Source organism: Carassius gibelio, chromosome A11 (assembly GCF_023724105.1).
Source record: "Carassius gibelio isolate Cgi1373 ecotype wild population from Czech Republic chromosome A11, carGib1.2-hapl.c, whole genome shotgun sequence".
Classification (NCBI taxonomy): domain Eukaryota; kingdom Metazoa; phylum Chordata; class Actinopteri; order Cypriniformes; family Cyprinidae; genus Carassius; species Carassius gibelio.
In genome coordinates, this window is record NC_068381.1 from 17,936,111 (window position 1) to 17,949,594 (window position 13,484).

General features: G+C 37.1%; 2 protein-coding genes across 3 annotated transcripts in view; both read left to right on the plus strand.

Annotated features, from left to right (window-relative positions):
- The window catches only part of LOC128022564 (nuclear receptor subfamily 2 group F member 6-like), a 10,312-nt gene extending 3,254 nt beyond the window's left edge, over window positions 1-7,058 (plus strand). For both annotated transcript variants that reach the window (XM_052610251.1, XM_052610250.1), the window contains 3 exons: window positions 2,950-3,044; window positions 3,362-3,937; window positions 5,868-7,058. In XM_052610251.1, coding sequence (XP_052466211.1) covers window positions 2,950-3,044; window positions 3,362-3,937; window positions 5,868-6,142 — 946 coding nt within the window. In that variant the 3' untranslated portion in view covers window positions 6,143-7,058. The remainder of the gene's footprint in view (window positions 1-2,949; window positions 3,045-3,361; window positions 3,938-5,867) is intronic.
- Window positions 7,059-7,797: 739 nt separating this feature from the next.
- Window positions 7,798-12,913, plus strand: LOC128022565 (tax1-binding protein 3). Its single transcript, XM_052610252.1, has 4 exons — window positions 7,798-8,019; window positions 8,753-8,872; window positions 8,957-9,034; window positions 11,983-12,913. The coding sequence occupies exons 1-4, from the start codon at window positions 7,810-7,812 to the stop codon at window positions 12,121-12,123; spliced, it is 549 nt and encodes a 182-aa protein (XP_052466212.1). The 5' UTR covers window positions 7,798-7,809; the 3' UTR covers window positions 12,124-12,913.
- Window positions 12,914-13,484: the final 571 nt, after the last annotated feature.

Genomic DNA, 13,484 nt, shown 5'->3' on the forward strand with positions numbered 1-13,484 from the left:
AAAAATATATATTCTTACACCCATCTCTACAATATATTATAATATAACCATGAAGTAAGCATGAATGTAATAATATCTTGGCATAAATTCATTTATTGCGAGCTGCTCTGAAACGCAAACCTGTTGAACACGCAACGCCGCCGCATTTTGACTTTGAAATGTGCAGCGCTCGTATTGAATAAAAATAGCCTTATAAAAGGCAAATATTCATCTGTTTTGTGTTTTCATCGACAAATTTAAGATATCTTAAAATCATAATTAAGACCTTTTTATTATCATTTCTAACACTTAAGGCTTTTTATGGGCTTAACTTTCATAAAACTGTGGAACATTTTAATTAGCACACATGCTCTTTAGGGCTGCGATAAACTATTATTTTTTAAATTATTAATCTAGCGATTATTTTTTCTATGCATCGATTAATCCAACGATTAATTTTTCCAGAGCAATTTGATTTTGATTATCTACCCATTAATTGACTACTAACAATTTATACATGTTGATTTACATATCTGAATGAAAAAAACATGAATTCCTTAACATTGCAATATATGTTTATTGCTCTTAAAATTACAAAATAAAGACGGACTAAGAATACTTTGCACAATAAAACCTTGAAGCCTTGAAAACACATACTGAAACAAGCTAACTGAACGCATAGGGCCTAGCTTACTGAAAAAAAGTTCTTCTTTCAGATGAAAATACCAACAACTTGATGTCTAGAATTCAATAAAAATGGTCACACAAAATACTTGTTTAGAGCAATTGAAAGAATACAGTAACCAATGTAAACTTGAGGGCTTTAAGCTAATACAGAGAGTGCTTTTCAAAAAAAAAAAAAACGAACGAATCGACAAATCGATGCGCATATTTTGCGTCTACGTATTTTTTTACATTGTCCCAGCCCTCCTAAATACATTTTACAGATTTCTTTGTAGTCACAAATGTCAGTGAAATGCTGGTACTGAGCTTTGCTATAATGTTAATCAAGTAAGAATAATATGATGTTAAGCTTAAGTAAAGATGACTTTCTTTCACATTGCATCAAAACACTTTTAGTTCAACACTGTCGTACATGGCGTCCTAACAAGGAACAACTTGACAAACGACTAGCAATACAAGCTCTCTCTCGGCTGTGAAGCACTCAAGCTGACAGCAACTGAAGCCATTGACAGTCCTTCATTTTCTGCAAAGTTGGAGACAACTGGAGTAACAGGAACTGCTGGCAATGTGACAAACTGAGCTAAGTTCAGATGTGTGTGAATAAACAACAGCAAGATACATCACAATCAAGAAGCTGAGAGATCAGTGACTTGACCACCAGCTAATAAAGAGATTCTTGTCTTAAGCAACTGTGATCGCAACAGGACTTTTTGATAGGCATAGTTTGGATGTGTACCGCTGGCTTCTGCATATCATATTATGTCAAAAGCATTTCTTTGTTGAGCACAAGTAAGGCTTAATGATGGCTTGACTTATTAATGAAATGTGCTGGGAGAAAACAGAATTACAAAAATATCCACAGTATACCATAATAGCGACATGCTAACATTTCCCAACCCAGAAAAATTGCCAGAATGAATGTTACACAAAGGTGCATGGCTGTCGAAACAATTGTGCATGTTGTATAATTGGCCTCTTGCAGCAGATCTAACATTAGCCTTGCTGCCATGGGAACTTTAGGAATGAATGAACAGAACTGTGTCCTTTGTGTTTGTGCCAAGGTTATGTGATCATTTACTGGAGAGCTCTTCACACACTCAGAAAAGACAGACTCATTCACATTCAGCTCGATTACACCTGCAACTAAAATATTTATTTTTATTTTTGTTATTAAGGTAGAATTTGTGTCTAATCCACAAAAAAGACTTAAAGCTGCAGTCGGTAACTTTTGACGCTCTAGCGGTTAATGAACAGAACTGCTTGCATGTTGCGAAAGAACATCATAGCCGGAACTACTTCTCTCTGTTTATGTCTATGAAGAATCACAAAGGTACTGGGTTACTACGCCGCGGTATCCCCGAAGCAATCTAAAATAGTCTGAATATAAACACTTATAATAGGTGCACCCTAGTGATTCAGGACAAGCTAAAAACACGGTTTGGAAAATGGATTCATGGTGTACTCGCTTATTATATACATTTTTCTACATTTTGAACACAAACAAAGTTACGGACCACAGCTCTGATTGGTTGTTTTTTACCGGGAGCGGATGGCTTTCTGCAAATGGCAATAGGACCACTGGGAGGAGCCAGAGGAGCTTGATTTTTCACAGATTATCCGTCTCATATTCTACTAATGACAGGTTTAACAAATATGTAAAAAATATGTTTTTACAAAAGTTACCTACTGCAGCTTTAAAGCTCAAACAGCCTTTTAAACGACTCAGTTTTGTACACAAAAATCTATTTTTATTCTTCAACATTCAGTAAGTTCAATCTTGCTTTTTTATAATACATATACATGTATGTATGTGTATATATATATATATATATATATATATATATATATATATACATACACACACACACACACACACACACACACACAAATTCTTGTCAGTTTGTAGTTATACTTTTTTTAGCGACTGTGAAAATTTTTTGGGGAGTCACTCAACGCAAGTCTTTGATTATTCATTCATGCATTTACAAGGGTGATTGTGTCTTTAATTTGAAGCTGCTATGTAAAAACGTGTCTTTTACTCTGCACAAGAATTTCAGCATCCACACAAATAATACCAGAATTAAATAATTACTTAAAATGGTCTGTATCTGCAGAGATTATAATATAACATTCAGGGAAGATTTCACGCAGTATGTAAATAATGATGTTCACACCTGGCAACATCTGACTGTTGATCCGAATGCTCATTATCTTTCTGAAGAGTGCTAAATCTTAAATCATCTCTTGTATGCTCTTGGCTCAAAGGTATCTAAATTGTCTTGACAGGTCAAACAGAGAGTGTCAGATTGATCAGCACCACCGTAACCAGTGTCAGTACTGCCGTCTGAAGAAGTGTATCCGGGTCGGTATGAGGAAAGAAGGTCAGCAAACCAGTGATATATATATTTGTAATAAATATTTAGAATTAAATTAAATTTATGCATTTAACAGACGCTTTTATCCAAAGCGACTTATAGTGCATTCAGGCTATCAATTTTTACCAATCATGTGTTCCTGGGGAATCGAACCCACAACCTTACGCTTGATATGGCAATGCTCTACCAATTGAGCTACAGAAACATTTATAGTCTGTTTATATATCTGACCATTTTCCAAACAGTCTTCTTCATAGATTTGCTAGTTCCATGTTACTTGTATCATCTGTTTGTGTCATTATATTGATGTTTTTTTTCTCCAGCGGTCCAGCGTGGTCGAATCCCTCCCTCCCACGCCGGCATCAGTCCAGCCTCCATGGTTGGAGCAGCTGGGGATGTTGGAGGAGGTCACGGACTGGGAGCTGATTTCTTCAACGGTCAGCCGGTTTCTGAGCTCATCTCTCAGCTGCTGAGAGCAGAACCGTACCCTAACAGCCGCTACGGAGCCCAGTGCGGCCAGCAGCTCTCAGGAGCCAACAGCTCCATCATGGGCATCGACAATATATGTGAGCTGGCAGCCCGGCTGCTCTTCAGTACCATAGAGTGGGCCCGGAATATCCCCTACTTTCCTGACCTGCCCGTGTCGGAGCAGGTGGCTCTTCTGAGGCTCAGCTGGAGTGAACTGTTCATCCTGAATGCAGCTCAATCGGCTCTGCCGCTGCACACGGCCCCCCTGCTGGCCGCCGCCGGCTTCCACTCCTCCCCTATGCCCGCTGACCGCGTGGTGTCCTTCATGGACCAGGTGAGGGTTTTCCAGGACCAGGTGGACAAGCTGGCACGACTGCAGGTGGATTCTGCTGAATACAGCTGTCTGAAAGCCATTGCGCTGTTCTCACCAGGTGCGTGATCAACCCCTGTTAAAGATACACTCCACAGAACTGTCCTCAAATCATTTCTTTATCAAGATATGCATAGCAATTCATAACTATTAGCGTGGTTTATAATTAGGGTCACAAATTTGAACGTGTTTAAACTTCCCAAGTCATTTGTGCTAATGACACAGTTATCAAATGCACCATCCCAAAGACTTGTATATTCAGAGAGGAACCAATATACGGTATATGGTTATCATAAAATTTTGACTCTTAGGGTAAAATATTTTAAATTGAATCAATATGGAACCAAATTGAAATCACACAAATCATCCTACACTCTCAGAAAAAAAAGGTACAAAAGCTGTAATCTGGGGCAGTACTTTTTGAAAAGATACACTTTTGTACCTTTTAAGTACTAACATATACATTTTAGGTAGTTATGTGAATCTTTAAGGTACCAATATGTACTCTTTAGTTACATAGGTGTGCCTTTTGAAAAGGTACCTCCCCGGTGACAGCTTTTGTACCTTTTTTTTCTCAAAGTATAGAAATTACATTGCAACTTACTAAACTTATCTCTAAGAACATTTGATCCACGTAACGAAAAATGTAAAACTGTTAAGAACACCTTAAAATGCATATAAACATGCAGAGAACATAACTAAACACATAGCAAAATGCTAAAACATATCAGACCGTTATTAAATGGGAAGCGGCATGTTAAAACCACTCATAACAAATTAGTTAAGGCATTGCAAAATGCTAAAACCACTAAGAACATGTTAGACAAAGCAAAATGCTAAAAGCACTCAACACATATCAACATAGCAATAGCAACATGCTAAAACCACTCGTAACAAATTGCTAAAAAACCATTAAAGAACATGTTGGTATAGCAAAGTGCTAAAACCTCTCATTACACATTAGTAAAGGCAAACCAACACGCTAATCCTCTCAGAACATGTTATTATAAAGATATAGCAAAATGCTAAAATCTCTCAGAACATGTTATTAAAGATATAACATAATGCTAAAATCTCTCAGAACATGTTATCAAAGATATAGCATAATGCTAAAATCTCTCAGAACATGTTATTAAAGATATAACATAATGATAAAATCTCTCAGAACATGTTATTATAAAGATATAGCATAATGCTAAAATCTCTCAGAACATGTTATTAAAGATATAACGTAATGCTGCAATCTCTCAGAACATGTTATTATAAAGATATAGCAAAATGCTAAAATCTCTCAGAACATGTTATTATAAAGATATAGCAAAATGCTAAAATCTCTCAGAACATGTTATTATAAAGATATAGCAAAATGCTAAAATCTCTCAGAACATGTTATTATAAAGATATAGCAAAATGCTAAAATCTCTCAGAACATGTTATTAAAGATATAGCAAAATGCTAAAATCTCTCAGAACATGTTATTAAAGATATAGCATAATGCTAAAATCTCTCAGAACATGTTATTAAAGATATAGCATAATGCTAAAATCTCTCAGAACATGTTATTAAATGCTTAGTGATGTTAAATCTACTCAAAACATATTAGTAAAGGCATAGCAAAATTATAAACCACCCAGAATGTGTTAATAAAAGTATAGCAACATGCTACAGAGCCCAAGTAAAATCAAATCAAAATGCTAAAACCTCACATTATTAAACACACAGCAATAGTAACATGCTAAAGCTGCTCAGAAAACACTACTGAAACATTCATAACATGTTAATAAAGTTATAGCAATGTGCTAAAACCATTCAAAACACTCTAGTTGTGCTGGGTTTGGCGCAGCCACTCTTTTCAAACTAGTTAGTTGGAAAATTAGTCTACCGACAAATTTTAATTCTCCAGGATGTTGTTCACAGATTTCTAAAAAAAGCTAAGGGGCTCAGTTAGGATTTCAGTTGCAGCTGTGTTGTAAACTCTGTGTTTCCTGCAGATGCATGTGGCCTGTCAGATCCGGCGCACATTGAGAGCCTGCAGGAGAAAGCTCAGGTGGCCCTGACCGAGTACGAGCGCATACAGTATCCAGGTCAGCCGCAGCGCTTCGGCAGACTCCTGCTGCGACTGCCCGCCCTGAGAGCCGTTCCCGCCAGCCTCATCTCTCAACTCTTCTTCATGCGGCTGGTTGGCAAGACCCCAATCGAGACTCTTATCCGGGACATGCAGCTCTCTGGAAGCTCCATCAGCTGGCCTTACGTGCCTGGACAATAGATGAACAATCAGAGACTTGTTCCCTTGTCCGATCTCAGGCTGCTCCCATGCTTCCACAGTATCCGCGTGGATTGATATTGTGCTTTTTGATGATCGTGTATATACTGTATGTCTAAAAGAGGTTGACGCGTATGTTCCTATGCAGTTTAAATGAGCCATCCAGTACCAGGATACCTCATGTTTCACATCATGAGCATCAATTCTGACAAAAAAACATTTGACAAGATGAATGATAAACAGAGGACTGATTGAGAAGAATTAACAGATCCAAAGCTTTAAAGAAGAGTTTAGAATACCTTCTTTTTCAGAGCATAGTGAACTATTTTAATGCTAGCGTAGATGTACATTAAGAATCTTTATTACAGACTGCATTCGTGAGTCAAAAATGTTGGGATTTGTACTTAAAAAAAATCATTGGTGACCAGTAAATGGCTATGTTTAGAACGGAGTACTAGCATACTGCATACTACATCTTTATATTGAATAGTATGTGAAACAGTATGAAATATGCAACATTACATGTCTCAAAAAGTACTATGCTACATTGTTGTCACATGACCTCATTATATTGCATGTTAATCATGTAAATATGGTACACTGCATTGTGGGATACAGTATTCTGTGCAGTATGCTTTGGTTGTATACTGCATATTTTGGGAAATGGTCATCCAGGTATTACACACTATGCACGGTATACAAACTACATACCAAAAAACAAAACATCAAGAGTAGTATAGTAGTATGCTATTCTGAACACAGATCATGTCTTCGATTCTCCTATTTAAACAGTTCAAGTGAATTTTTCAGAGGGGTGGAGAAATGGTATAACGTTTTACATTGCTGACAGTGAGAAATATCAAGTATTTTTGCATACTAAAAATAAAAAAGAATGATAAACAAAGAAGCTCTTATATAACGACTTTTCCATTTTCAGCGTTGTAATGAGTAAAATTAATAAACGTTAAACAAGAGAAAAAAATATGTGCTTTAACTCTTTGTCAGAATTTTATGATCACTGTATTTCCATTATTTAAAAAAAAAAAAAAAAAACGCAGCCAGCTGTGCATTTGCTATCAATCAGTAATGCATATCAAATACTATGAACATAAAAGCATATCCTTGTGAAAAAGAACTTAACTACACCGGATATTATTTAAAAAAAGTTCTCATTATGGAAATATGATTTAGTTTAAAAAGTATACTCTTAAGTGCAATGTTTCTTGAAATGAAGCAAAACTTTATTAAAATAAAAAAAAGTTAAAGTGTGTTAAAAAAAAAGTCATGAAAATGTACTCCAGTTGCCCTTTATTTCCATAATAATATAATTTTAAAAATATAATATATTCATACTTTTGTAATATAGAATGTTATAAATTAGATTTTTTGGGGGGACAATTCGTCGATGACAAATAAAGATGCACAAGATACTTTAAGGGCGTAATATAATATGTAGTAGGTACATTGAGACGCAGCATTGGTCACATCACATGTGAATACTGATTGAAATGCGCCATCTGCTGGTGAGTCCGTGCTGCTGCTGGTTTAAATGGTACAGCAATCACGGTTTTACTCGAATATATACCCATAAATAAGTCGCATCAAAAGTAACACGTGCTCAAAAGATAGATCGGGTCAAGTAAATGGACGAATAATGCGAGAAAAGTGTAATGTTGACTCGAGGGCAGGGTGTGTGTGTAGCCCAGCCTCAAGAGGAGGAACCAAACACCCTCACTCGAGCTATTATCAGTGAAAACCATCGAACTAAACACATAATAGCCATAACAGGGAATACACGTGTTATAACCATAGACAGTAAAATAAATATAACAGACAAAAAGATGTCGTTCATCCCCGGTCATCCTGTCACAGCAGTTGTGGTGAGTTCGTAGCATGTTGAAGTTCACTAGCATCAGAGCCTTCAGCTTTGTGTGCGGAGCTTTAGGTTAGTGTTTTTAATGCTGACAGTGATTCATTTAATATCGTCTGACTGGGAAAGCGATTAATGTAAACATGGTTAATGCTTCCAATACTAATCGATGTCATGACAGGTCAGTTTGGTTAAGTTTTAAGTTAAGAGTCGACAGAATGGAAAGCGTTAGCATGCTAGGCTAACGTTTGCCACGGGCGAACAAAGTGACCAATAGTTAATCATTAATCTACAGCTCATTTTATTTTTATAAGATTATAAGTAAGTAACATGTGGCCAAATATAACGAAATAAAACGTTTTACGAGTAAACTAGAGCAAAGCCGGATGGTTACATCTGGCTGCATTGAAATTAAATGCAGTTTATACAAAGCTTACCAGTCATTTTTTGGGATCCAATTAATATTAAATGAATGAATATTTTTTTTTTTTTTTGTATTATATTCAATCCGTTCTGTCACTCAGGTGTGAAGTGGGCGTGGTTCAGGTAGTGCTGCCATATATGGTCATAAACAGCTGTGCCATAGGTTCTGTATTAAATCCTAGTTAGTCACCTATACACATCACTCTTAAACATTGTTCTCAGAAATGCTGCCTGTGTATAGCTTACTACTTTTAGGACGCACACGTACTGTGCCTGCTTTATAAATCAGCTGTCTTTTTTTTTTTCTCTCTGTATTTCAGCAACGGATTGAGATTCACAAACTACGTGATGGTGATAATTTAATATTAGGATTCAGCATTGGAGGGGGAATCGACCAAGATCCAGGCCAGAATCCTTTTTCTGAAGACAAGACAGACAAGGTGAAAAATCACAATTTATAAAATTTTTAGAGGAAGGCATTTTCCTCCTTTGTCTTTCTGAGATGACTCTTCTGACTGTCACAGGGAATCTATGTCACACGCGTGTCTAAAGGTGGACCTGCAGAGGTGGCTGGTCTCAAGATGGGAGACAAAATCATGCAGGTGAGAGATCCAATCCTGTCACCCAAGAATATGTGTCTTAAGTCTCAGGGGTGTCTTTGTAGCAATCGCCAAAAATACATTGTATGGGTGAAAATTATTGATTTTTCTTGTATGCCCAAAATCACTAGGATATTAAGTAAAGATCATGTTCCATGATGATATTTTGTACATTTCCAATCGTAAATATATAAAAACAAAATTTTTTTTAGTAATAAAATTAGTAATATGCATTCCTAAAAGTTCATTTGGACAACTTTAAAGTTATCTCAGTTATTACTTTTTTTTTGCACCATCAGATTTTCAAATAGTTTTATCTCAATCAAAAATTGCCCGATCCTAATTAAACATAAATCAATGGATTCAGCTTTCAGATAATGTATACATCTCAAATTTAGAGAAAAATGACGCTTAAGACTGGTTTTGTGGTCCAGGGTCACACATAAGAAATAATCGTATGTGATTACTAGCAGTGATGGAGTTTTTTTCAGGTCACAAAACCAAGTGATTCCTGATTTTACTGAATGATCCTCCACTAGAGGGCGCTGTGGCATCATTATCTATTTTTTTTACCCAAGAAAGCTACAATCTGTCATTATTTACTCACCTGGCATCCTGCAGACTTCAGTTCCAACCCCAATCAAACGCACCTGCCTGTCATTATCAAGTAACCCTCAACAGCTTCATTAGCTCAGGTGTGTTTGACTGGAGTTTGCAGGACGGTAGCTCTTCACACCGCAAGCTCATCTCATCTCAGCGTATTTATTAGGGGTGTGCACGGATAGTCGAACATTCGAAAATTCGTTCTGCTCTAATTATTCGATAAATAAAAATTATATTCGAATTCGAATTCGAAAAAAAAAAAAAATCACAATTAAACCTAATTTGGTCACTTTCTGTGATTCTCCACGCATATTTGAAGATGTATGCAAGCAAAAACTATTAAATGAATGAATAAGGGGCCAATCACATATCGTGCCTAAAAACACGTGGAAAACGCTAGGTGCGCCGTTTTCTCCTTCTTTCCAAAGCGCTCGTGCAGAAGCGCTCCTGAGGCGTTTGGCAATGACGCGATCTCTCCATGAAGACGCAGAAATTTCAGCAAAGGATAAATGGATTTGCAGCACAAAAATAATCGCTTGCAGTAGCTCTGCTACTAAATTTATTTCAAAATGGCAATCCATGTACAGCTATGAACAGCTGTTCCTTCATCTTAGCTGAGCTTTCAATGTTGGTCTTGGAAAGGATGAAGCTGATTGGTTAGTTCTTGTCACATGACCCGCGGTGCGCTTGCGGCTCTCTGAAAACCTGAGATGTTTTTAACTCGATGCAGTGCAGACGCGCCTGGAAGAAAACGGAGCGCCTACATTGGAAATAACGAACTTGAACGCGCAAAAGACGCAATATGTGAACGGCCCCTAAGAACTGCGGTCTTCTACAGTACTTCAAATATGCCGTGGAGAATCACAGAAAGTGACCGAATTCAAGAACACTTGCAGCATCTCTCAAGCAACGAATAAACACCACTAACTTGGAGAATGCAGTGAAAACTCCTCTTCTTGCATCTGCCCTAGACCCTCGGCACAAACATCTCAGGTTTCTCGATGAAAACATGAGAGAAGTAAGAAAAAAAAAACTTTTTTGAACATTATCAGAACATTTTCCCTGATGCGAGTGGTGCGTCACCAACGATGAAGAGGATGCAATGCCCACTCGTCAGAAAAGGTTGAGGCAGTTCTTCAGCGATGATTACAGAGAGTCCGGCCAAGACGAGTGGGGAAAGTTCTTGCTGGAGCCATGTATTACACCAGATGAGGATCCCATTCAGCGGTGAAACGAAAACACGAAGCGCTTCACAAAACGTATTCGCTTAGCACATCGTTATTTGTGAGTCCCGACAACGTCTGTGCCGTCAGAGCGCGTTTTCTCCGCGGCCGGCCTTATTGTTAACAGACTAAGGAGCCGACTTTCCCCCAATCATGTTTACATGCCCGTGTTTCTTAACAAAAACATGTAAAACAATAGAAAAAAAGATTGCTGACAGTTTAAAAGTTAAGTGTAGGCTACGTTCTACAATAGCCTAATTGCTGCAGGCTGCTTTACGTTTTTTCTTTGTTCACTTTTTTTTTTTTTTTTTTTTTTGCTTTTACTCTGTACTTTTGTTTGTTTGCACGCATTGTTAAAGGTTTTCAGCTACAAAACTCGCTGTGTAATGTTCAGCTTGTTCAAAATGACGGAAACAATAAATGTTGCTGAAAAATAACGTCTGAATATTCGAATATTCGTTTTTTGTGAGCTCAAATATTCGAATCTGATATTTGCGGAAAACGCCCGTCACTAGTATTTACACTGGGAAGGGTACAGCGTCACTGCAGCGGCTCCAAAGCTCACACTTGAGGTTTCATGTTTCACTTTTTCCATCTGCTCTTGATATTAACTATTGCGTGACCACATTCAAATGTGGCCATAGTTCAAGCCAAGTTGTCAGCTCTGCATTTTCACTTCAACAAACAGTATTTGTAGCATGCCTCCCATCCAATAATTGCAAGAGCTTTGTCACTTTTAATGAGAAACTAAGTCGCCATGTAGTAAATGATGTGTTTGATAACAGATTGCATGCAATGTAACAGCGTCATCTAGAGTTTCATGACTGAAATAGATACTTATTTAAGTGTTCAACGTTAATTTCCAATATTAGGAAGCTGCAGACTCGGAGCCTGAGCCTGCTGCATCTACAGTCCTGCACCCAGAGTCCCACAGAGTCCCACATTCTCTGTCCCCATACGATCTGTCTAAACCCCTGTGTCGGTTAGGATTAGGGGCGGGGTTAGGTGTAGGTCATTCATACAAATTCATACCTCCTAATATATGTACGGATTGCCGTAAAATCGGGTTGCAAGGGGTCTGGGAATGCGGGACTCTTCACTTCATACTACTCTTATTGATTTCAGGTGAACGGCTGGGACATGACTATGGTGACACACGATCAGGCACGAAAGAAACTCACCAAGAAGAATGAAGACGTGGTCAGGCTTCTCGTCACTAGAAAATCCCTGGAGACTGTAGTCAGACAGTCCATGATGCAACACTAATGCAGATCTGAAACACTAGATCTAATTGAATGTCTTTATTGGTTAATCACATGTTTAGAGCATGTTTTAACTAATGAAAAAACAAACAGCCTCCCTCAGCCAAAGAGTGATGCCAGGAAACCCTTTACGCTCGGTATGGACTAACAAGGACTAGTTGAAGATCATTGTGATGTATTGAACTCTAACTGAACTTGTGTGTGTGTGTGTGTGTGTGTGTGTGTGTGTGTGTGTGTATGATCGCTCTCAGAGTACAATCTAAAGGTTGTGGTTTGCATTCCAGAATTTGTTACACTAATTTCAATTTAGCAACAGTTTATACTACACTATCTTTAGCACGTATACTCCTGAATGTATCTTGGAGTTTATAAACTCCATATCATTTCATTCATAGATCTCAAGGGCTACAGTGACTTGTGGTTGCCTAATTTCTCGTTAACACTTACACCTACATATACACCCATTAATTAATGAATTGATTAATGTGGGAAACAGCCAACATACAGTTGTACTTAAATGACCACTAATTTTGCTCTTTTTTTTTCTCTTCATCTTATAACTAGGTTTTTTGTATTTAATTAGCCTAATGATGCTATTGAAATATCATCCTGAGATAAACGGCTCATTTTAGTGTTTTTCACCATTGAATACACTGCAGTTTTGTATTTAGCAAAAAAAAAAAACAATTCCATCATTTTTCCTGTTTTGAAAATGTTTATGATACAGATATTTTGTGGCGTTTGATTGTAAGAAGATATATTTTCACGTAAGCGAATAAAGTAATCTTCCAACACATGGTTTGTGTGTCTTAATAATCTAAATGGAGAGAGTTTGCTGTCTCAGCTCTGATGTCTAACGAGTCTCTGATTGGCTTTTTTTCGTCCGGCTGATATTGTCTTCACATAAAGCTTGAAGATAGTTACATTTCCGAGCACCAAATCTCTTTCCTGACCTTCTGTTGTTTGTGCAGGCAGTTTTGGACTTCAGGCTACAGTAACAGATCCTGTACCTTTTTTTCTGATAGTGTTTAAGTGTGAATGTGTAAACAAACAAATGGCATTCTGCAAATCATATCAAGTATGCATCAAGATTTATCCAACCACCACACAGAGCACATTAAAATTGAACGTTTTTATTGAATAAATATTTTAGTGAACTTAGACTGATAATTAAAATAATATGCAACATCTTAGGAAATTATGTATGAATAAAATGTAATGTTTTAATAAATTCATCTTTGTTTAATATGCATTAAAATAGGAAAAGACACAAAGGTTTTGGACACAAAATAAGATTTAGATTTATTATTATTATTTAGATTGTAACTTTTCTTTGTTATTTTGAAACTGTACAATTTATGCACA